At 35.0% G+C, this 26,663-nt stretch overlaps 1 protein-coding gene across 3 annotated transcripts; it reads right to left on the minus strand.

Annotated features, from left to right (window-relative positions):
• Positions 1-2,876: 2,876 nt before the first annotated feature.
• On the minus strand, positions 2,877-25,647 carry LOC111511542 (bone morphogenetic protein receptor type-1B). Of its 3 annotated transcripts, XM_023167569.2 has the most exons (10): positions 25,494-25,647; positions 25,330-25,431; positions 18,590-18,780; positions 17,050-17,463; positions 13,323-13,506; positions 13,108-13,268; positions 7,873-8,036; positions 7,385-7,495; positions 5,207-5,384; positions 2,877-3,256 (listed from the first exon to the last, which is right to left on the minus strand). In XM_023167569.2, the coding sequence occupies exons 2-10, from the start codon at positions 25,373-25,375 to the stop codon at positions 3,122-3,124; spliced, it is 1,584 nt and encodes a 527-aa protein (XP_023023337.2). In that variant the 5' UTR covers positions 25,376-25,431; positions 25,494-25,647; the 3' UTR covers positions 2,877-3,121. The 3 variants fall into 3 exon arrangements, with proteins under 3 accessions (XP_023023337.2, XP_074030203.1, XP_074030202.1); XM_074174102.1 differs by lacking the exon at positions 5,207-5,384; XM_074174101.1 differs by lacking the exon at positions 25,330-25,431 and having other exon boundaries at positions 25,494-25,645.
• Positions 25,648-26,663: the final 1,016 nt, after the last annotated feature.

The raw sequence follows: 26,663 nt of genomic DNA on the forward strand, positions 1-26,663 counted from the left end.
TTTCTCGTATTTTTATTTTGTTACTTTTTCCAAATATCATCTTTTTTAGAGAAAAACATATTTAGATATGTATTAGATAACGTTGACAATCCACTTTTGAAAAACATCAACTCTTCGTATAAAGCAATCAAATGAAGTTGTAATAAAACCATTCTCCTTTCTTTGCACGTCGTTCGTATTTACAGGAATTATTTGTTGTGATATAAATGTCCTTCTTTTGTCGGTTGGTTCGCCATTGTTGTTTTGCATTCAACATTTCATTTTGTGCTACCACTAATAAGCAATAGGCAATTTGCATTTAGTCCGAGTGGTATTGTTGGCTGCATACCCAAAGAAATTACGTTTGACGTGGATCCGGTGCATTCCACTGGAAGCACTATAAAAACCCTGTTATAATATTGTTTTTTTTTATGCGAAATAAAACTTAGGTTTGCAGTGGGAAACAAGTCGTTGCCATCGACACTTTTCCAATTATTACATTTCGTAACAGCTAAAGTTATTATGAATGTCTTTGGAAGTAATCCAGAAATATGAGATAACTTATATTTCCTATGGTGTGCCTGCATTTATATAGGTAGGTAGGTTTGAATTAGTTGGTACAGGGGAATGTAACTTTATTTCCAAAATAGATTTCCGGATATTAACAATTAATATAGTATTAGTTCTGCCAAACTCTCGTTGGTATCATATCTGATAACCACATTTGACCACTCAAATGAATTGGCCTAGTCGACTGGATCCATATCTGTTTCATTTGCTCCTACAACCCTAAGAAACCCTGAGATAATGAGATCCATTGCAAAGTTAAAGAATGTAAACTTTCACGCCCGGAGATCACTTTGTGAAAGCGATCGTTACAACATCGCCATTGATAATGTCTACGGCAGTTGTAGACGAAACGTCAGACATAAAATCTGCAGACTGTGGTCAAAAAACACGGAAAATAGCTGAAAGAGGTAAAAAAACAAAAAAGTTGCATTTCTCATCTTTATTATTTTTAAATATTTACTGTCTAAAAGATTTCCGCAATTTTGGATGTATACGTCTCATTTGTAGGACCCACTTTGAAACAAGAAAAGAGAATTGAAACTTTCTATGTTTTTTATCACTTTCATTTGTAATTAACGTTACTGTAGTTTCGTCCTATAAGAATTTCAATTCTCTTATCTTCATTATGATTTCCTACCACGTAGTATCGGCTACATCCATCAATTCACCCACTTTGAATATCAATCTATGACTATCCTAAGATATTTCATATTCAACAAAGAAGCGAATTATACTTCCCCATAAGTCCCACAGCCATAATTTTTTCATTAAGGTATAAGTTTGAAAATGTCCATATAGGATAAAACTGCAGCAACGTTAGTTACAAATGAAAGTGATAAAAACATAGAAAGTTTCAATTATCTTTTCTTCATTATGATATCCTACCACGTAGTAACGGCTAAATCCATCAATTTACCCACTTTAAATATCAATCTATGACTATCCTAAGATATTTCATATTCAACAAAGAAGCGATGTATACTTCCCCATAAGTCCCACAACCATAATTTTTTCATTAAGGTATAAGTTTGAAAATGTCCATATAGGATAAAACTGCAGCAACGTTAGTTACAAATGAAAGTGATAAAAACATAGAAAGTTTCAATTATCTTTTCTTCATTATGATATCCTACCACGTAGTAACGGCTAAATCCATCAATTTACCCACTTTAAATATCAATCTATGACTATCCTAAGATATTTCATATTCAACAAAGAAGCGATGTATACTTCCCCATAAGTCCCACAACCATAATTTTTTCATTAAGGTATAAGTTTGAAAATGTCCATATAGGATAAAACTGCAGTAACGTTAGTTACAAATAAAAGTGATAAAAACATAGAAAGTTTCAATTATCTTTTCTTCATTATGATATCCTACCACGTAGTAACGGCTACATCCATCAATTTACCCACTTTGAATATCAATCTATGACTATCCTAAGATATTTCATATTCAACAAAGAAGCGAATTACACTTCCCCATAAGTTCCACAACTATAATTTTTTTCATTAATGTATAAATTTGAAAATGCCTTATAGGACAAAACTGCAGTAACGTTAATTACAAATGAAAGTGGTACAAACATAGAAATTTTTAATTATTTTTTCTTCATTATGATATCCTACCATGTAGTAACGGCTACATCCATCAATTTACCCACTTTAAATATCAATCTATGACTATTCTAAGATATTTCATATTCAACAAAGAAGCGATGTATACTTCCCCATAAGTCCCACAACCATAATTTTTTCATTAAGGTATAAGTTTGAAAATGTCCATATAGGATGAAACTGCAGTAACGTTAGTTACAAATGAAAGTGATAAAAACATAGAAAGTTTCAATTATATTTTCTTCATTATGATATCCTACCACGTAGTAACGGCTACATCCATCAATTTACCCACTTTAAATATCAATCTATGACTATCCTAAGATATTTCATATTCAACAAAGAAGCGAACTATACTTCCCCATAAGTTCCACAACCATATTTATTTATTTTTTTTTCATTAATGTATAAGTTTGAAAATGTCCTTATAGGACAAAACTGCAGTAACGTTAGTTACAAATAAAAGTGATAAAACCATAGAAAGTTTTAATTATCTTTTCTTCATTATGATATCCTACAATGTAGTAACGGCTACATCCATCAATTTACCCACTTTAAATGTTAATCTATGACTATCCTGAGATATTTCATATTCAACAAAGTAGCAAATTATACTTATCCATAAGTCCCACAACCATTTTTTTTTCATTAATATTTGTATTCCAAAGGAAATATAAATATTGAATTTGTTTTTGAAGAAAACTACAGTCCTTGATTGCACATCAGATATTTTATTAATGAAATTCATTACTTTTTGTCAATTGAAATATTCATTAGTTTCCAGATCCTTGAGGTTCCTTTTTTGTTTATTCTCTATTTCTCGACCTTTTAATTATGTTGAATAATTGCGTCAGATCTTGGTTGAAATACTACAGAAAACCTTCTGCTCTTCAGGATTGAGTCACACAAGTTTAATCACTGGAACTCTTCGATTCGTCTGTATCTTCGGTTTCGCTCAAACATATTTTGAGGAGTTATTAGCAGTATATACATATATTGCAATGTGACCATTCGCAGTTCTCAGTTTGTTTAAAGTTTTCTTCACTCTCATTGCAGTGAGTCTGACAGCGGGATTTTCATGCCACATTTCCTACAAAAAATAACAAAAATATTGATCGAACCGTCTAGTAACTAAATTAATTTCATTGAAATTCATCTTTGATGTTTTCTTTCCCACCCGAACCAATCAAAATTGTTTGAAGGTTTCTCTTTCGTATCACTCCAATATGAATAACTAGTTGTCGTCCGCGGCTTTACCCGCGTAGAATTTGGTTGGTAAGTTTCAGTTCAGTTTGATCTTTCATCATATGTTGAGAGTTTTTGAATTTGTTTATTTCCATACTCTCCCAACAGGTTGAATTTCAAATCATTCTTCTGGAAATGGGGGAGCTTGAATTCATGGTTGCCCCTTCCCTCCATTTCTAGAAGAAAGGTTTGAAACTCAACCTGTTGGAGAGTATGGAAATAAACAATTCAAAAACTCTCGATATTTTATGAACGATCAAACTGAATTGAATAATTCGCCATTATTGAATCTGTTTATTTTCAGGTACTTTCGAAACATCAATTCATATATAGTTCGTTCAGTATTGTCTGAGAGTAAAAAAATTTCAAGAATACAGACATGTCGCTACATCAAAGAAAGCAACATAGTCGTCTCAAGCAAATAGCACTGCAATTCATCCACAAAATCATTGAGATATGTCTACCCTGCTTTCCTGCTTTCGGCAAACAAGTGTTGCTCATCTTTACACTTGGCTGCACCGCGCTGATGAGGCCAATAGCCAGAAACACGTGTCCGCGGTTTGCCCCCCCCCCCTTTTTTTTGAGTGTTGTGTCCACGAATTATTTCATTCTTGATTTGTTTCATACACACTCGATAAAATCTCTATCCGTATTTATATCCTGGACCCGGATGTCACGCAGGTAGCTATAGCTGCCTACGTGGTCATGTTAGATGTAGCCTGGGAATTTTAGATCTTCTAACTGGGACCACAAATGCGCGGTTGGTTTCTCTTGTTGACTCCGTGCATATGTGTTGTTTCCTGCTTTCGGCAAACAAGTGTTGCTCATCTTTACACTTGGCTGCACCGCGCTGATGGGGCCAATAGCCAGAAACACGTGTCCGCGGTTTGCCCCCTTTTTTTTGAGTGTTGTGTCCACGAATTATTTCATTCTTGATTTGTATCATACACACTCGATAAAATCTCTATCTGTATTTATATCCTGGACCCGGATGTCACGCAGGTAGCTAAAGCTGCCTACGTGGTCATGTTAGATGTAGCCTGGGAATTCTAGGTCTTCTAACTGGGACCACAAATGCACGGTTGGCTTCTCTTGTTGACTCCGTGCATATGTGTTGTTTCCTGCTTTCGGCAAACAAGTGTTGCTCATCTTCACACTTGGCTGCACCGCGCTGATGAGGCTAATAGCCAGAAACACGTGTCCGCGGTTTGCCCCCTTTTTTTGAGTGTTGTGTCCACGAATTATTTCATTCTTGATTTGTATCATACACACTCGATAAAATCTTTATCTGTATTTATATCCTGGACCCGGATGTCACGCAGGTAGCTATAGCTGCCTACGTGGTCATGTTAGATGAAGCCTGGTAGCCTGGGAATTCTAGGTCTTCTAACTGGGACCACAAATGCGTGGTTGGCTTCTCTTGTTGACTCCGTGCATATGTGTTGTTTCCTGCTTTCGGCAAACAAGCGTTGCTCATCTTTACACTTGGCTGCACCGCGCTGATGAGGCCAATAGCCAGAAACACGTGTCCGCGGTTTGCCCCCTTTTTTTTTGAGTGTTGTGTCCACGAATTATTTCATTCTTGATTTGTATCATACACACTCGATAAAATCTCTATCTGTATATACTGCTGTAGTCTCTCTCCTTTCTAAACAGATTATAGTTGATGAATTCATACCTGGCCTTTTCCGGTAGATTCATTCATTAGAAAGTAGGCATACGTACAAGTATGTGATATGTTAGAGTTTAAAAAAGTTGTATTTTAAAAGTAAATGTACTCTACCTCAGTACTCACCTGCATTATTTTAGCAAAAGTTTTCATAATTTCATGATTGTCCCAGCTATCTGGTATTTCTGGCCGAATTTTTTTAACGCATACAACTTCTTTCATCTCCTCGAATGTTGGGTTATTCGAAACGTTGTCTTGGAATGGTATTTGGTATTCCAAATCGAATTGTTCGTCAAAATTACACCTAGAATGATTTTGAAATATTTATTTGGAAAATAATTACCCTTGTACGTCAAAGTTAATGGGAGGGAGAATGCTAGATGGAACTGTTTAACGCCTGTCTGGAAAGAAAGTTTTTCCCTGCAGTATGGAAGCGAACCAAGGTCGTTTGGATACAAAAAAGGACGGGAACCTCAGGCCCTTCAGTTCACTGACAGGCATGGGGCAGATGTTGGATGTTGGACAGGCTTCTCAATGGTAGGATTCAGATCTGGAGTGAAAGGAAGTTGAAATTCTCTCCTAACCGGTTTGGTTTTAGAGGAGGAATGGATACAGTAGTAGCCGTAGAGAAAATGGTGAAATAGATGAGAGAGAATAAGAGTGGATGGAGACACAGTCTGATTGTGGCGTTGGATCTGGCCAACGCCTTCAATACCGCCTGGGCACCAGCAATTGAGAGGTGTATGACGCGAATGGGAATGCCGAAAAAGTGGGTAAGACGTGCATGAGCTTCATAGGGTAGAGAAAAGTCACCTGCGGTACGGTCTCTGAAACGGTAAAGAGAGGCTGTCCTCAGGGTTCTAGTCTGGGACCGACTCTATGGTTGGAAGCAGGGTGCAAGTGCAGGCCTACGCGGATGACCAGCTGGTCATCTTCAAAGGTGGCTCCGTCAATGGGGTCGATGATAGATGGAATCTGTTCTGGGGTGAACGCAAAGCATGGGAGGGAGAGATGTGGTTGGGGTACAACGAAAAAAAGACAGAGTATGTACTTATAGGCCAGAAGAAGTGAATGATCCCCGGTCATAAGAATGGATGAGAGTGAGATTGAGACAAAAACGAATGTGAGATACTTGGGAATTGTGGTAGAGTCTAGATTATTATTCACAGACCACCACAATGAGGTGTCCTTTCTGATCGCCTCATGTGGGCGAAAACTACCGAAAATTGTGTCAGCAGCATCCGTCACTGGTCAACAGAAGAAGAAGGATCCTGCTCAATGACAATGGCAGTCCGAACGTTTCCCAAATCACTGTCCGAAAATTAAACGAATTGAGCATGAAAGGTCTGCCTCACCAACCATACTCGCTAGATCTCTCGCCTACCGACTTCCATCTTCTCAAGCACTTTGATAAATTTCTCACCGGTAGAACTTTAGCCAATCAGGACCAGGCAAAAACGGCCTTCGTCGACTTCATCGACAACCGAAAACATAATTTTTATGTTGACGAAATTATTCGACTTGCCTTCGTTGGCAAAAGTGCCAACGATATTATAGTTCAATGTAGACTCATAAAAACGAAGAGAACTTTTTGGGCAACCTAATATAAAAATCATATGTGCATAAACAGTGAGTTCGAGCGAAATAATTTCGATAGTATATCCGAAAATTTAATAAACTGAGGAAGTTTTCGAAATCATGTTTTTTCAAACCACTGTTTGATTCATTTTTCAACTATTAACTCCTGAAAATATTTTTTTATATTTGTGTAAAACATTTATTCCATGAAGGTGTTGAATATGATAAGTAAGAACACCTAAAGAAGATATGCAAATGAAAAGAAAGAAATTCTTCTGAAGGATTTATATGATATTACGCACCAATAGTTTATATTTTTTGTTTCACGGTTTCACTTCCTTTTTACTATAGAATAAGGAGGTATAATATGTGATGAAAAATATTCTGATACTGATCGTTTGTTAATGAATTTTTCCAAAATTCGATTATGATATTTTATATTGGGATACCATCGAGAAATATATCTTGATATCTATCTAGACAATAAATACAATAATTCACTGTAACATTGTGTATAAAAAAAGAAATTTTAAAATACTTCGATAATTTTCTCTCAATTAATGCAGTAATTTATTGAAAACAAGTCCGTCTCACTTGTGTATCTCAATGTAATTTCAAAAACTGTACGAGAGAAAACTTATTTGCTGTGATATTGACTTTCAAAAAGTGATAGCAGTTTCAATATATTGCAGTTTTGAAAAGTAACCCAACGAAAGAAAATCGTACCTTCTGGACATTTCCCACAGTACTAAACCCAATGCATAAATATCAGCCATTTTATGGGCATATATATTTTGGTTGTCGATGGTATCATTTAATATTTCTGGGGCCATATATCTGCAAAAATAATGATTATAATTACTGAGATTTAACAAGTGATTATATATTAAAATTAACATGGTGTACCACACTTCTCACTGTTCGCAGACGACACCAGCATAATCGTTCAAGACTTCGGTCAAGCCAATCTTTAAAACACTTCAAAACATCTTATGTATCACATACTGGACTGGTTTTCTGCTAACAAATTACGTTTCAATCTTTCTTAAACTAATTCCATATGCTTTCAATTCAAATTACGTCTCAATCTTTCTAAAACTAATTCCATATACTTTCAATTTCTCAGCCATAGCAATGAAATTGACATATTATAGATTTCTTGAGATGTTCCATTGCCAAACAAAATCGGAAGAATTCTCAGGAATCATAAATACCTTTTTGTACCGCTAATCGTGTCAGAAGGAAGATTGATTTTATTTGTGTTTGATTTAAATTGTACAGCAAGTCCAAAATCTGCAATACAGCATTCTCCATCAGCCTTTACTAGAATATTTTTGCTTTTTATGTCTCTGTGGGCAATAGCTGGTTTTCCATGAACCTGAAAAATTATTATCGGTACTAAGCATCCAAATTTAAATTGAAAAATAATTGTTGGCTCAGTCAGAAATTGATGCAAATTGAAAAAAAGTTTGCTAGAAGATGAGAGCCTACGGTACTTTTGAATTGAAATTTCGATTTTTCATTCCGAATTTAGATTTCAAACTCAATATTTACAACCTCAAAATAGTTTTGAAATGTATCATTGAGAGCAATTTTTCTCATTCTTCTCCTGTACACCTTTTATGTCTTGCCGCTGAAATTACATAGCAGAGAGTAATTGTCTGAAATTAATATTCAGTGTGAGAAGAAAGCAAAGGATATCACATAAACTCCAAGAAATTGATTGAATTACTATGGATACTATAGAAGAGTACTCCATTTCGTGAGGCTTTTGATTATAAGACAAAGTCTTGTTGACAATATCTACTTTCAACACTGAATTTTTTAGGTAATCGTGCAGTGGACATATTTCATTAATCTATAATCTAGTCCCGCAAAAATATAAAAAAACTCAAATTTCAAGTATACCAAGCCTTCCACAAAAACATATTGGTGTCATCTCAAAGCTGAACTTTTGTTTTGCATTGTTATATGTTGACTTCAGAATAAATGACATTTATGAAATACGTACGATCTGTTGAAACAAAATTTATGGAATTCTTTTGTTTTCAAAAAATAATATACAAATTTCTTAGGATTAACTGAATTTCTCGTCACGGGAAATGAACCTACTTTATAACACTGTAGTGTATTTCATCAGTTCGGACTTCCATTGTTTGATATAATATAAATTGATTTGAAATCTCTGAAAAAAATTCAAAAAATCAACCGAAAATAACAATTTTATTGAACAAAAACTGAAATTACAAAGAAATAACATACAAGCTACAACCAAAAAAATAAAAAATTGAAAAATTAATTAAAGCTGGAAATTAAAAATATTATTAACAAAAAGTGAAATTGAAAGATTCCAAACCAAGTTACGTCACGTCGTTCCGATTGTTAGTATCCACAATCGTCTTCGGGTGATAACTGGATTTATTCCGTGGAAAATCATCTTCGATTCAAGCAGGTTGGAGCCCAGCTCCCTTACCCTCAGGACTGATACAGGACTTATTCCTCCGAGATCCGACTATTTACAGGTCATTCGAGTGCTTTCACCTGTCCCCTCTTCCCTCTCTCCGCTTCATTGATTTTAGCGGGAGATGACCGTTTGTCGGGAGTTGGTCGTTTTTCGCTTGATTAGAGGTTTCCATATGTTACGTATCTCAACGCTGGCTTGGCTGAATACGTTGTTGGACAACTTATACGTAGCTTCTTTGAATTCTCTCCTAAACCAGTGTTCCTCTTTGTGGATGATTTCAGCTTGAGCCTACTTGATTTTATGCTGATGACTCTAAACATGCTCTGCTATTTCGGATTTGCTGGTTTCTCCTCGCTGTGTGTGTTTCTTGTGCTCAGCAATGCGAACTTTCAATGGCCTCTTAGTTTCACCGATTTATGAATCTCTGCACTCGAAGGGTTTCCGCTAAATGCAATTCTTGGAATCGCAGTCCGCGTTTGGTGGCCTGGTTTTCGTGAGGCTGCCACGGATAGTGTTCCCAGATCTGAAGCAGGTTCTGATGTTATACTTGGACCCAATCCTTTTCATCCTTTCCGATAATCCTCTGATGTAGGGAAGTACAAGTACTAGTTATGGCAGTTTCTCTTCCTTATGGGTCTTTGCTGTCTTCTAAAGCTAAAGTCTCTTTTATCATCACTCTGAAGTAACCATTCCGTTGAAAGTCATTTTTGATGATGCCTAGTTCCTTTTCGAGACCTTCCTTTGTATTACAGAGCCCGAAAGCATGGTCTAGTAGAGTATTGATGATTTCTCTCTTAGTTGATTGATGACGGTTGGATTTCTGGTTCAGATACTGCCCTATGTGAGTGGGATATACATATGTTTCCCATTTAGTGTCGGTCCTCTTCACCAATATGTCTAAGAAACAACACTGTAGTATTTAGTATTGTTGTGAATCATGCAAAAAATAAAAAATAACGCCGGCCGCCACTGGTAATCATAAACCAAACGTGACGTAGCTGAGAGCGTGCGTATGTACGATGATTCTCCACTAGTCTAGAAAAGCGAGAATAATGCTACCGACTTCGATGCAACTGCGGCCAAATTTCTACGGCATTCAATTACGATATTTAAAGGCTAGCCACGAAGATATCGATACAGTCAAGTGGAAGCCACAGTGCGGTACGCAAAGTGATCTAGTGAGGCGATAGACATTCAAATAATAGTTAAGTTTTCAGTTGAAGTGTTTGTTGTATTAAAAGTGGAATAAAGTTAAGTCTATTCAGGGTAGTCAATTATTGGTGAACCCACGGGGGAAAACGTAACAGTATTATGACTGAAAACAATAAAAGCAATATTATTATCATTATAAATAATATAAATGGAGAGAGTTTTCGAAACCTCAGATTTTTCTGTTTGATTTCTCATGATATGCTGAAAAAAATTCTTATGACTTTTATAATATTGTGTGTTTCATTACACACTTCACACATATGCAGAGTATAACAAAAAGGTAGGTCATAAATTGAGTCACATATGCCGGGGTCAATAATAACTCGCTTGTATATACTTACCTTAATGCGAATGTGCATACAAAAATAGTACAGCATTGGAAAATAGAGTAGAGTAAATTATTTGACCACTCTATATATAAAATATATTTATGGCAAGTCATATATACTATATATTATAGGTACTATGATAGATACTTAAAATGAGCAACAACGTCTTTAGATTAAAGTAAATACGAAAGGGCTTCATCAGAACTTTACAACATGAATCATTTTTCAAGAACTATGAATTGACCAGCCACAGCAGCATATTTTTTGATTGTGTAAAAACAGTGGTTGAGAATATATCTCTTGATATTATTTTTAAAATTTCTGAAATCCAAAGATTTGTCTGTGGGATGGAGACAGTTGTATAAGTTTAAATTCAGGGAGTTTTTTTGACCAACTGCTAATCTGTGTCTTGTATTATTCAATAAACATGCGGATCTTGTTGAATAGTCATAATTGTGAAAGTGTTTTGGAAACATCTCCATATTCTTGTGAATCTCCAATAACACAACATAAATATATATGATTTCAAATTGAATAAAAAGAGGACGACTATATTTGCCATGATTCTCATGGCTTTTTTCTGACATCTGAAAATTGTGATTGAGTTTGTGGAATGCCTCCAAATCAATACTCCGTATGAACTAACTGCGTGGAATAGTGAATGATAAGCTATCTTCAGTGTCATCAAACCTACAGCATTTCGCAACTGTCTAAGAACAAATAAAACACTAGACAGCTTACGAGTAGTTGCTTCAATGTGGCTGGACCAATATTACAATATTCCTTCAGTTTCAGTTTATTTGCTGTGAACCAATTGTTTGCTGAGTTTTCATATCTGTCTCATTTGAGGTAAACTGATATGTGATTTGTCTGAGCATGTGAGGGTTGTGTCGTCGGCAAACAAAACTCATTTTGTTGGTGGAATAAAGATACATAAGTCATTCATATAAATGATGAATGATATTGGACCGAGGATAGAACCCTGAGGAACGCGATGACAAATTTACTTCAAATCTGACTTGACATTGTTGACATCGACAAAATGAAATTTGATATTTACCAATATTTCATGAACTATTCAACACTTTGAAATGAAAATGAATCCTTGGCTCTCTCACCGAAAGAGTATCTTTTTCATATGGAACCACGAAATATGTTCAGCCCATACAAACTTTAGGGGTGGTATTGAACTCCTGAACTCTTTCAAAATCTTCTATGCGTTACATCTAAATTAGTTGTGACTAAGTATGGTTCGATACATCATTTTTTTTGCTAGTTAACAATCTTTCGAAAAGCCCGTTTTCATCGAGATGTGTCAAAAATTTTGAGCAATAAAAAAGTTATAATAATGAGTATTCAAGTTATTTGCAGGCACATAAAATATGTAAAAATGTGAGGAATTTCCTGAAATAAATATTCAAAATGGCCTTCACTTTCGTGAATACACATTAGGTAACGCTTTAAAAAAAGATAACTGAATTTTTTGAAATATCATAGGCTTCTGACGAAATCCATTCGCACTTTCAATGATTCGATACCTCAGTTGTTGTTCGACAATCATCCCAACAGAATACACGTCCTCTTTCAAAAAACTTCAGTAGCAAAAGTCGATAGAGTTAAGATCTGGACTTCTGGCTGGCCAAGAAATAGGTGCATCAGGGCCACTTCTAATCCAACGTCCAGGGTACCGACCGAAAAGATATTCCCTAACTTTGTTATTGAATTGCACAGGAGCCTTATTCTTGAATTCACCACTTCCAAGTATTCTGGCAAATCATTTACCGTAACTTTTGTAGACGCATTTCGCGAACATCGTAGCTTCCTCTACCAAGCAAGCTACGATGTCTAAACGCGTCTAAAAATGAAAAATGTTAGATATGTTTGTGAGATTGTTCATTAATTATGATGGGTAATGTAACGGTTCGGTCCACTCCTAATTCTCAAAATATTCCATTAGCAAATGTTGACAGAGTTAAGATCTGGACTTCTGCCTGGCCAAGAAATAAGTGCATCAGGGCCCCTGCAGACCGGAAAGATATTCCCTAACTTCGTTATCGAATTGCGCAGGAGCTCCACACATCATGCTTTATTCCTAAATTTACCTCTTCCAAGTATCCTGGTGAATCACTGAGCAGACATGGATCCTTTTTCATCACAAAATGTTTAACAGTTCATAAAATATTGAAAAAAAATGTATTTTCATTTAGTACTTTCCAAGGGATGTAACTTTTTTGTGTGCACATGTAAGTTATATCCACTCGAGTTATTCTTGACCCCAGAATGTGTTTCAATTTATGACCTACGTTTTGGTTACACCCCGTATACTGGAACCTGTGTTAAAGTTTCTCCATAGTATATAGTTTCTTCATACTACAGTACTCAATGTTACAATGTTCATTGGGTGACTATTATCAACAGTTGTTCATTAACTGAATGATTCTTACATCAAAGATTTCTTCGTGAAGGTGTGTCAGACCTCTGGATATACTCCATGCCATAGTCACTAATGAACGTGGATCAATAGTACGCGTTTGGAGATAATCGTATACAGATCCATATTCGTGAAAATCTGTGATTAAAATCATCTGAGTCCAGCCACAACTTCCTGAAAACATGTAAGGAGTGTTACATTTTTGAGAATATGGAGTCCTACTCTTACCTCTGATATCCGATGCTATGAAGCCTAATATGTTTTCGTGCCGCATATGAATCGTCTGATATACCTCCAATTCTCTCTTCCAAGATTTTTCCTCGGTAGTGAGAAAAACTTTGGCTGCAACTTTCTCTCCTTGCCTTTTCGCGAACCAGACCTCACCGTATCGGCCTTTTCCAACTACTCTTTGCTAAAAAAAAGAGCAGTTATTGTTTTTTGGTAGGTATGACATCACATAGCACTTTCTTAACATCCCCATCCAAATATTGTCTATGGGGATGGGATATTCACGTTTCAATGATGAATAACCAATTTTAAGTTTGTAGGTTACCTGTTCATGAAATCTTAGTTTATGATCTGAAATTAACCCCAAATTTTTTGAATACGGTCTAAATTGTATCTAAGAGTCTCACATTTCCAAGCTGTAGTTTTTTACTTCTTCCCTGATGCTATCACTTCCAAAGATAATAGCTATACTCATATTTGTTTGGACTGATTTTCAACGTATGGTCAGTGGACAATTCGGAAATCGTATTCAGATAAAAATTCATATCGGTCACTGCCTGACCTATATCTGAAGATTTTAAAGATAAATATACTTGATAGTCATCTTTATAAAAGTAATATCTACAAGATTTCAAATTTTTGATAAATGTATAGAGTAGTATTGGGGGGTATAGAGGGTATTGAAAAGTGGGCCTAAAATGCTGCCTTGGGGTACACCTATTTTAACTTCTCTCCAAGTATAATAAATATCATGGACCTAAACTTGTAATGTAATATAGCACAGACTATTTTATGATTGATGGTGTCAAATGCTTTTGCTAATCCAAAAGAATTAAAATGGCGGCTTCATTCTTATCTATAGCAATAATTATGTCATCTACAAACTCTAATGATGTTCTTGCACAAATATAACCTTTTCTGAAACCAGACTGTTTATGTGGCATTTGATTTTCCATTACTCATTCTATAATCTTGGAAAATTTCGGAAGAATACTTATTGACCTTGAATCATTAAAATTTTGTTGTTGATTATTTTCTGGCAAGGGTATAATTTTAGCACATTTACATGCATCAGGAAAATAACTTTGACTTGTGCAATTGTTTATTATGTGAGTTGGTACCGTTTTAATGAAAGAACCACACATTTTTATAATATTTATATTGATATCATCTACCCCATATGCTTGTGATTTTATGCTAATCATGATGCTGAAGGTTTCATTTTCAGTAATTGATCACATATATCTTCTTTTCTGTTCGTGCCATGAAAGCGCAGTAAGTCTTCATCCAGTAAGTCTTCATCGCTAATAGCTTCTACATTTTTCAAGTTCTCAGGGAGTTCTTTATTTTTACTTTTCGCAACTTTTAAATTCTTAAGTTCCTGCCATCCACCCTTTACTAGCAGTGTCACGTAGTTTATATTATGCCCTTTTCTCGTAGCTTGTGTATAATTCCTCAATTGTTTATCGTTATCCCAATGATGTGCTAGTTTTGACTTAATGAATCAAGTTAATGTTTTGTAGCGTATAGCTGTGTTAGTATAATTCCTCAATTGTTTATAGTTATCCCAATGATGTGCTAGTTCTGACTTAATAAATCAAGTTAATATTTTGTAGCGTATAGCTGTGTTAGTTTAATTACTCAATTTTTTATGGTAATCCCAATGATGTGCTAGTTTTGACTCAATTAATCGAGTTAATGTTTTGTAGCGTATAGCTGTGTTAATATAATTCCTCAATTGTTTATAGTTATCCCAATGATGTGCTGGTTTTGACTTAATGAATCGAGTTAATGTTTTGTAGCGTATAGCTGTGTTAGTATAATTCCTCAATTGTTTATAGTTATCCCAATGATGTGCTGGTTTTGACTTAATAAATCGAGTAAATATTTTGTAGCGTATAGCTGTGTTTGTATAATTCCTCAATTGTTTATAGTAATCCGAATGATGTACTAGTTTTGACCCAATGAATCGAGTTAATGTTTTATAGCGTACAGCTGTGTTAGTATAATTCCTCAATTGTTTATAGTTATCCCAATGATGTGCTGGTTTTGACTTAATGAATCGAGTTAATGTTTTGTAGCGTATAGCTGTGTTAGTATAATTCCTCAATTGTTTATAGTTATCCCAACGATGTGCTAGTTCTGACTTAATGAATCAAGTTAATATTTCGTAGCGTATAGCTGTGTTATTATAATTACTCAATTTTTTATGGTAATCCCAATGATGTGCTAGTTTTGACTTAATTAATCGAGTTAATGTTTTGTAGCGTATAGCTGTGTTAATATAATTCCTCAATTGTTTATAGTTATCCCAATGATGTGCTGGTTTTGACTTAATGAATCGAGTTAATGTTTTGTAGCGTATAGCTGTGTTAGTATAATTCCTCAATTGTTTATAGTTATCCCAATGATGTGCTGGTTCTGACTTAATGAATCAAGTTAATATTTTGTAGCGTATAGCTGTGTTTGTATAATTCCTCAATTGTTTATAGTAATCCCAATGATGTACTAGTTTTGACCCAATGAATCGAGTTAATGTTTTGTAGCGTATAGCTGTGTTAGTATAATTCTTCAATTGTTTATAGTTATCCCAATGATGTGCTGGTTCTGACTCAATGAATCAAGTTAATATTTTGTAGCGTATAGCTGTGTTAATATAATTCTTCAATTGTTTATAGTTATCCCAATGATATGCTGGTTTTGACTTAATGAATCGAGTAAATATTTTGTAGCGTATAGCTGTGTTAGTATAATTCCTCAATTGTTTATAGTTATCCCAATGATGTGCTGGTTTTGACTTAATGAATCGAGTAAATATTTTGTAGCGTATAGCTGTGTTTGTATAATTCCTCAATTGTTTATAGTAATCCCAATGATGTACTAGTTTTGACCCAATGAATCGAGTTAATGTTTTGTAGCGTATAGCTGTGTTAGTATAATTCCTCAATTGTTTATAGTTATCCCAACGATGTGCTAGTTCTAACTTAATGAATCAAGTTAATATTTTGTAGCGTATAGCTGTGTTAATATAATTCCTCAATTGTTTATAGTTATTCCAATGATGTGCTGGTTTTAACTTAATGAATCGAGTGAATATTTTGTAGCGTATAGCTGTGTTAGTATAATTCCTCAATTGTTTATAGTAATCCCAATGATGTACTAGTTTTGACTTAATGAATCGAGTAAATATTTTGTAGCGTATAGCTGTGTTTGTATAATTCCTCAATTGTTTATAGTAATCCCAATGATGTACTAGTTTTGACTTAATGAATCGAGTTAATGTTTTGTAGCGTAGGTATAGCTGTGTTTGTATACTTCCTCAATTGTTTATAGTAATCCCAATGATGTACTAGTTTTGACTCAATGAATCGAGTTAATGTTTTGTAGCGTAGGTATAGCCGTGTTAGTATAATTCCTCAATTGTTTATAGTAATCCCAATGAGGTGCTAGTTTTGACTTAATGAATCGAGTTAATGTTTCATCTCTCAATTTCTGCATCAGTCTTATTTTTTCAGTTATCCAAGGAGTGTAATTTTATTTTTTCAAAAAGATATTTTTTTTAGAATGACAACATAATGAAATAATGAAATCATTCATGATATTTACTTCAATAATATATCTTCAAAATCATGTTCATTCTTAGGTTTAACCAGATATAACTAAGAAATCGTTGAATGCTGAAAGAGAAAATAATTGTTATTTATTGCCTAGAACTAACTCAACCTACCATCTCTAACTGCTTGGAAATCGTTCTTTGAACCATAATAGTGGGTCCTGATCCAGATCCAGCGGACTCTTCAATTAGCTGAGGTAAAGTGCTCGACTGAAATCGATCAATATATTTGTTAGATTCGTCAATATTTTCTTTCATATCAGTGCTCATTTTCTCTGTGTTCGAGTTATTTTCAACTTTTTCTTTTCTCTTCTTTCTGCGATACCTCCAGAAAACAAATGCTATAATAGCTACTAGTACAGTAAAGCACAAAGTGACAGACGACCCTAGCAGGATGTAGGGCATTTTATGATGCAAGCTGACGTTTTTGATTGTGTGTTTCGGAAAGAGGCGGCTGTTGCAAAAATCAGCATCATTACAACACTCAATACTTTTGCTTTGAAAGTGCGGCACTAAAGATCCTTTGCACTGAAAAAAAATAGAAAATATAATAATTAGGCTATTGGAAACACTTTCCCAACAGCATAACCAAATTACCGTCTCTCGACACACGTTTCGCTAACCAAGTTAGAATTGTCTGACCTGACATTATTATGCCCATTTCGGAAACATTTATGTTTATGGAAAAAATCACTGCTTGGGTTTTCGTTGCATTGAATTGTTGAACCTGATCACATTCACCCCAATTCGAAATTACTTCTAGATCGTCATTAAGATATTGAACCTCCTGCTGCCGGAGAAGATGTGCATCCGCAGCCGATGTCCTGGAATCCAAATATAATGACGAGACAAGTGTGCTGTCGACAAGTCGTTGTATACCCCAAGTTTTACCACAAATCCTACGACCGATATTTCAGCTCCGTTCCAAATGGAATGACCTCACCATTGAGAAAAAATGGCGTTAGGTTGTCCAATTTCCTTCAGCTGATGAAGGGAATTATCACAGTTTTGTTGGGGTTGACAGACATCTGCTACCTCAAGCACCAACTGTGAACAAAGCACAAACTGTGAACAAACGGCTATCACAAGTTACCCCTTCCAACGTGGATCTTGCCATCTGCATAAGCTTGCATATCTACTTTTCTTCTGTCGAGGGCATCAAGCAGACTATCCATCAGGAGCGACCACAAAATGGGAGATGATATCCTACCTTGAGGTGACCCTGGTGACCCTGAACCTAATGGCCGTGCCTTGAAGAGTCGTAGTTGCAGTTCTGCAACTACCTTTCCTAGCCAGAAATGATCCTACAGATTTAGGTGATGTATTGTCAAATGCTCCTGCAATATCGAGAAATACAGCAACCGCAATATCTTTGATATGTCAAGGGATTGGGTATGGATTTTCATCAAGTGTAGGTCAATTCCATAATATATAAAATTGATTTTCTTTATCTTATATTCTATGAGAGTTTCTACAAAATAAAAATATCATCAGTCGAACAAATAATAATTTTTACTAACTGTAAATGTGAAATTTGAAAATCTCTTTCTAATCGTCTTCTTCCGTCTATACAACGTACAGTTTGTGATCAATTTTGATCGAATTATCTAGAAAATTCAATGTTCGTTGTGTTCAATGAATATAGCGAACTCACCTGCAATGTTGCCATTTGAGTATCTGGCAAGCATCCAAATGTTAGTGTGGGATAATCGTCTTCGTAATCATCAGTTTCAACAACGACGGATGCAAAACATTTGCCGCCGGGGATTGTGACTTCGCAAAGGCCCTCTCTTTCTGGATCTTCAAATGGGCAATGACCTTTGCAATAACACTGGACAACGGGTGCTGCCAAAAAAGTCAAATGAATTAATCCAGGATGTTATGTTGAACAATTGTTAAAATTGAATATAACAAAAAAAAATCAATGTATTATATAGTCTTTCAACAGGTACTTCCGATCTTCAACAATAATTGATAATAATTGACCAACACCCGTTCGTCGACGAAACCCAATACCTGTCGAAAACATCTCCGCTATCTGTGAGAGTGTGCAGAAGAATCCGAAACAGTCGATTTCGCGTCGCCGACAAGCACCCTAGAGAACCTCTAGCAACGCCAGTGGTATCTGGATTCCGTGTAGCTGCGGGTCGGTCTACATCGGAACCACGAAACAAAGTATAGGAACCCGTCTCTCCGAAGACAAAAGAAACTGTCGCCTCGGACAAAATGACGAATCGGTTTTGCTAAACATGCTCTCAAAAAAAAAAAAAATTCAACTGGACTTGGCACCACTTTATAATTTCAAATATTCTGAGTGACGAATATTGGAAAAAAAAAACCTGTCATGCTAGATATCTCGAAAACCATCAATATTTTCGAAGTGCAGATATACATAAAGTTTATTTTATTTTCTATGAAGAAACCGAAAAAGCGATAAAAAATATAGGTTGCCATTTAAAAAGACACAGTTGGGATCCGCCCAGAAAAAATCGAACACCCTGTGTGACCGCCAATATTTTTATTTTGTCGAGCTCGAGCAATAAGGTAATATTATAGAAAATTAGATTCCTATCTGCTTCCTATATAGAGATATGGAACACCGCGCCACTGTTGCAGGACCCTGTATATATATATATATCAAGGTGTTTCAGAATTCGACGGACAAACTTATACCTCGTCATTCCTCTTGCAAAATGATGAAAAATGAGGTAGGACATGTGTGTCCGGAAATGAGCCGTTTCAGAAATACAGGGCGTTGAAGTTGCAAAATAAAAAGACCCTTTTCGTCGTAGCTCCCGGACTAAAAGGAATAAATTAATGAAACTCAGCAAATCGATTACGAGTCAGAATGTGCTTCCTCCAGTGGTATGTTTGCTTCAGTATCAGTAGCCAGTGGCGTTCCAGCGGGGTAATAGCTTATATTTCCCCCCTTATTTTTTACGCCACTGACTTTATATCCACAACCGTCTTTTTTTTGAATTCCTTGATCAATTTTACGTAAAAACCAAATTAACATTCACTATGAGAAAAAACCAGTAGTTTTCGAGAAAAATTGAGTTGAACTGATAGGTGCATTCTCATATGGGAATATTAATAATCGAGTAAAATAATCGAAATTCCAAAACCGAAATTATTTGAACTCTTTCATCATTCTACCATTCATTGTGTGCTTGAAAAATTATTCACTTCGGCAACATATTGCGGATTTTCTACCATTTTACCAACTTTTTTTGCAGATATGTTGTGAGCCCGCAGACCTACTGAATGGCTTTACCTCGAGATTTATTTTTTAATAAAATGTTCCATCCAAACGATTTTCAAAGACAATTACGAATAGTTGGCAAAACTGAACTCAATGTTTTATCGAATTATCTTCTCTCACTGGGTAAAAATCCAAGTCTTATCGATTAACCAAAATACCATTACTTGTTTCAACCTTAGCCATCTACAATGTTTCCTGGGCATATCTATTATAGTTTTGTTAGATAACTGTACCGATATTCTCGAGCTCTTCAGCCACTGGTTGAATAGTTTCAGAATACATTCACGTGACTTATAACAATCTTTGATCCACCTAAGCAATGAGGATTACTTTATTCATTGACAATAATAAATTTGTTAGGGGGCTGTGGAAATGAAATGAGATTCGTATGACACTTCCAAGTTAACGTAGCTGTCAGAAAGTGTTTGATTGTGTATTTCGTATAATAAAAATGAATTTTACATTCGAAGAGTTAGCGGACATGCACCTTATTTATGGAAAATCGGGACGAAATGGAAGGTTGGCACAAAGAATGTATCGTGAAAATTTTCCTGGAAGAAATAGAATTCCTAATTGGAAAACGTTCGAAAACGTGGACAGAAGACTCAGGGAAACATGAAGTTTTTTAATTACCAGAAGGAATGCAGGTATACAGAGAACTGTAAGAAATTATATCACAGAAGAGGAGATATTGAACTATGCTGCTGAACATCCGTCTGAAAGTTGTAGATCTATAGCTAGAGTGCTGCATGTGTCTTCATCATCTGTTTGGAGGACTTTGCATGAACAGCAGTTATACCCATATCGACTGAGAAAAGTTCAGGCTCTGAAACCAGAGGGCTATCCAGATCGAATTGAATTTTCTCGATGGCTTTTAAGTATGTGGAGAAATAATCCGGAATTTATCAAGCAAGTGTTATACACTGATGAGGCAAAATTCACAAGGGAAGGTATTTTCAATTCTTGCAATAGCCATATTTGGGCCGAGGAAAATCCTTTTGCTATTCATCCTCATGGCCATCAAACAAAATTTTCATTGAATGTTTGGGCAGGAATAGTAGAAAACCGTTTAGTTGGTCCTTATCTTTTACCAGATAATTTGAATGGGGACAATTATAGCACTATCTTGGGAGAAGTATTGCCTGAATTGTTAGAAGATGTTCCTCTGAATATCCGGAATGGAATGTGGTTTCAGCACGACGGTGCTTCTGTTCATTTTTCGTTAGCTGCTAGAGAGTACCTAAATCGGAAATTCGGTGACAATTGGATTGGTCGAGGTGGACCCCACAAATGGCCTGCCAGATCACCAGATTTGAATCCTGTTGACTATTTTCTTTGGGGTCATATGAAGTCACTGGTTTATGAAACAGAACCAAAAAGCCAAGAAGAATTAGTTGCCCGCATTCAAGCTGCATCGATAACGATTGCCGAAAATTTAGAATCATTTGAAAAAGTGCGATTTTCTATGTTGCGCCGTTGCAGATCGTGTATAAGTGTTGACGGAAAAAATTTTGAACAATTACCCTATTGATTATTCATCAGATGTTCTCATTATTATTCAAAAGCACATTTGAATTTTCAATGTAAATTTCAAAAAGAAATTCGTGTTTATGACTCACTGTTCAAGAATTTCAACAGTATTGTTTCTTATCACATTATCTAAAATATGTGTAGAGAAGGTATATTTTGAACATGATATTTCTACTCAAAGATGAATTATGAGTACCGACATCCAACTAAGAGTTATGTAATTAGCTGTAAATAGACAACTTCCACGACTGATAAAAATATACGAAAGATATCTTGTTTCAATTTTGTACATTAGAAGGTGTCCAAACAAATATTTTTTAACGAAATAAATGTATGTACCTATCACTTTTTGCTAAATGGAAAATTATTTTTTCATTGGATGCAGAATTTCACTCATAAATCGTGCAATATCAAACCAAACAAGTTAAAAGAAAGAAACATTATAAATAACTATTTTTTTTCATGTTATTATATTCATTCAGAGCTTGAGTTCTAGATATTCAAATTTGTCAACTGGCAAATTACAAAACTACAAAAGGGAGAGTTTAATTAAGGTTGATAATGAAACTTTTATAAAATATGTTCAACATGTCTTCCATTTTCTTGAATGCAGAGCTGAAGTCTATGTTTGAAAGACTGTTCTACCCTGCGCTAGACAGCTGGTGTAATGCTGCGAAAAGCATTCGTTATTCTAAGTCGCATATTTTCGGGAGAAGTTGGTGGCTCAACGTAAACCATATTTTTTATGTATCCCCATAAGAAAAAATCTAGTTTCGTCAAATCTGGTGATCTAGCGGGCCACCGTACAGGCCCATTCCGTCCTATCCATTTATTGGGAAATACTTCAGTTAGATGATCTCTCACTTCTGCCGAATAGTGAGCAGGTGCACCATCATGTTGTAACCACATTCTATTGCGGAGGTCAAGAGGAATATCATCTAACAAACCTGGTAAATCATTTCGTAAGGAATTGAGATACATTGCACCATTCATATGTCCCTCAAAAAAGTATGGACCAATTACATATTCTCCAATGATGCCTCCCCAGACATTTATCGACCACCTATGTTGATAATCCACCTGTCTCAATAAGTGAGGATTTTCTGTCGCATAATAATGGTAATTATGTCGATTTACAAATCCATTTTTATGGAATGTCGATTCATCCGACCATAAAATATTATTGAAAAAATATTCGTTTCGACGAATTTTGTTCATGGCCCAATTGCAAAATCTCACTCTTTTCTCGAAATCAGCATACAGTAGTTCTTGATGTAACTGAACGTGGTATGAATGCAAGCGATGTTTCTTCAATACTCGTTGCACTGATCTCTCACTTATATCCACTATTTCCCCAATTTGTCGTTGACTCCTACTAGGATCTTCTTCAACAGCAAGAAGAACTTGCAATTCATTATCTTCATTAGTAGCTGGCTTGATGCGCTCATGTTTGGAATAATTAATAGATCCAGTTTCAACGAATCGTCCCAAGACCTTTCGGAAAGATCTTTCATCTGGATGCCTTCTATCTGGATACCGTTGAGAATAAATTCTACTTGCCAATAAACAATTCCTGTCTGATTCACCTAATATGAAAATCATATCAATCAAATCACTTTTTGATAACAACATTCTGATGAAATTATACCGACAGTTCAACTTCACGATTGACTAAAAATTTCAATATTCATTTGCAGCCAAATATTTTGTTCTGTCATTTGCCAGACTACTTGATTTCCAATAAATATTTCATTCGCTGAAAGGTTGTTTTAGACCGAAAGAATATGGCACAAATTCCGAGATTTTTGAAATTATTGTAACTATTCAAGAACGTCCATTTTGTGGTGTAATTCGCAACTTGTTTATCTAGCAACAGGTAATTTTAGGAATGGGCGATATTTTAAGGAAAGGGTATTTTTTGTATATTCTTATCAGTCGTCAAATGGATTTCGCTTTGAAAAAATGACCATTTTTCGAAAGAAATGCTCATTTAAGAAAAACTATTGAACTTAGCCATAGGGAATACTTAATGAAATTTGTAGAGGTTTCGTTGGCGCTTCTTATGGATCAATAATATACAGGGTGTTCCATTTAATATAAGGAAGATTTTGCAAATTTTCATTTACAATATTTGGCAAGCGGTTTTCATACCCTGTATATCACAGGTCGATTTCAGATATATCGTTCGAGAGAGTTACCAATGTAGAATATTCGACCAAAAAAAAATTTCAACTGGACTTGGCACCACTTTATAATTTCAAATATTCTGAGTGACGAATATTGGAAAAAAAAACCTGTCATGCTAGATATCTCGAAAACCATCAATATTTTCGAAGTGCAGATATACATAAAGTTTATTTTATTTTCTATGAAGAAACCGAAAAAGCGATAAAAAATATAGGTTGCCATTTAAAAAGACACAGTTGGGATCCGCCCAGAAAAAATCGAACACCCTGTGTGACCGCCAATATTTTTATTTTGTCGAGCTCGAGCAATAAGGAAATATTATAGAAAATTAGATTCCTATCTGCTTCCTATATAGAGATATGGAACACCGCGCCACTGTTGCAGGACCCTGTATATATATATATATATATATATATATATATATATATATATATATATATATATATATATATATATATATATATGTATATATATATATATATATATATATATATATATATATATATATATATATATATATATATATATATATATATATATATATAGGCGCGATGCAGCCAAGTGCAAAGATGGGCAACACTTGTTTGCCGAAAATAGGAAGCAACACATACGTACGGAGTCAATAACAGGAGCCAACCGCACATTTGTGGTTCCAGTCAGAAGACCCAGAATTCCCAGGCTACATCTGACATGACCACGTAGGCAGCTATAGCTACCTGCGTGACATCCGGGTCCAGGATATAAATAAAGATATAGATGCTATTGAGTGTGTATGATATAGATCAAAAATGAAAATTCATGGACACAACACTCCAAAATAGTGGGCAAACCACGGACACGTGTTTCGGGTAACTCCGTACGTATGTGTTGCTTCCTTTTTTCGGCAAACAAGTGTTGCCCATCTTTGCAGTTGGCTGCACCGCGCTAATGAGGACAATAGCCAGAAACACGTATCCGCGGTTTGCCCACTATTTTCGAGTGTTGTGTTCATGAATTTTCATTTTTGATTTATATCATACATACATTATATCATATATATATATATATATATATATATATATATATATATATATCTTTATATATATATATATATATATATATATATATATATATATATATAATATAGTGTTTGAGATTCTTATATAATCAGAAATGATTATTGAATAATGAAATTAGTTAGCTTTCTAACGATATTATTAAAGGGTAAGTGTTGTTGTAAGGGTAAGGTTGCACTATATCGTTTACTTGAACCATGCCTCACTATGTACCGATGAATAAAAACAAATAATGAAAAACGAGCAAAAAAACGATACTATTTTATCATGAATAGGTGAAGCCAGATTATTAAATGATACTTCAATTATTCCGAGTCGCACTGTTTTATAAAATTATCAAAAGAATCATGAATCACCTACCTTCTTCTTCATTATCGGAATCTTCGTCAGAATAATCGTAATCCATATCAGACTATTTTCCACCAACAAACCAGTGTATTGACCTTGTACGATTTTGGATATCTGAAGGAAAATTGTGTGTGTGTGTGCGTTGTGAAATGAAGGAGGATTAATAGAAATAATACCTGATAAAAGTAGATTTAGGGTGCTCACTGTCGACATTCAGGTTATTTGAATAACTACTGATAATCGAATAAATTCCCCTTATTTGTTGATCTGACCCTTTTTGTTTCAAGTAGTTTTCACCCACTGTGAGATTTGAATATGTAGTTGATGGTGTTTAGAAAAAAAGCTTTTTTGCTTTCACTTCTTCATCTTCATACAAAAAATTGTGTGGAACAGCCAAAGAAAGAAATGAAGAAATTTACCAAATTTAAAAATATGATAGAACACACCAACGTGATGAAAATGCATTATGACGTATTCAAAAAACACACTTGGATGTGAGATTTCCCTTGAAAGTTCACAAAACCACGACACATATTTTGCTATACCATAGCGTTTTCAGGTTTCACAATTCTGTTTATAGAAATTCTATGTCGTGCGTTTATAGTAAATTGAATCATTATGACTATTACTACCTGCCAAACTTATACATGATAATTTCATTGCCTAACTATTTAACTATTTAGGAGGCCCTCATAAGACTGGAGAATAATACTAGCTAGCAAATAAGAAAAACAATTTTGCGACTAACATTACAATGGTTATACATGAGATCAGAACAAGAAAAAAACAGTATATTTTGAGGATAACATACTTTATTTACAATACACATGAAAAAACATTCAAATGAGGACTTTTTTGTGCAAATGTTGACTTTCGTTTATATGTTTTATCGTTTTCCCTCATAAGGAACCAACAATATTCCCCCCATCATTGCTGCATCCCATCTGCCTTGGTAACGTTGCTCCATAGTCAGTATGTCTCGGTGGAACCTTTCCCCTTGTTCGTCACTGACAGCACCCAAATTTTCTTAGCGACATGCGACATCCCATTCTGCAGTGGTATTGAAGTAGTTCCTTCACAAGTGTTTCATAATTTTCTATTTTCTTGTTCCCTAAAAACCCCGAAACAATTCTTTTGAAAGAACTCCACGCAGCTAATTCCACATTACCTAATTTTTGATCAAACTATTGATCACTTAGTACTTTTCTAATTTTTGGTTCAACAAATATACTTTTCTTGAGCTTTACATCACTTAATTTTGGAAAAACGTGTTTAAGATATTTGGGATATTCAATGATTTGTTTCTCAAACTGCAAAAGGCATAGAAGAGCGTTTGCCATTTAACT

The sequence above is a fragment of the Leptinotarsa decemlineata genome, unplaced genomic scaffold (assembly GCF_025532065.1).
Source record: "Leptinotarsa decemlineata unplaced genomic scaffold, Ldec_3_MD MMD2_tig00000505_RagTag_RagTag, whole genome shotgun sequence".
NCBI classification, from domain to species: domain Eukaryota; kingdom Metazoa; phylum Arthropoda; class Insecta; order Coleoptera; family Chrysomelidae; genus Leptinotarsa; species Leptinotarsa decemlineata.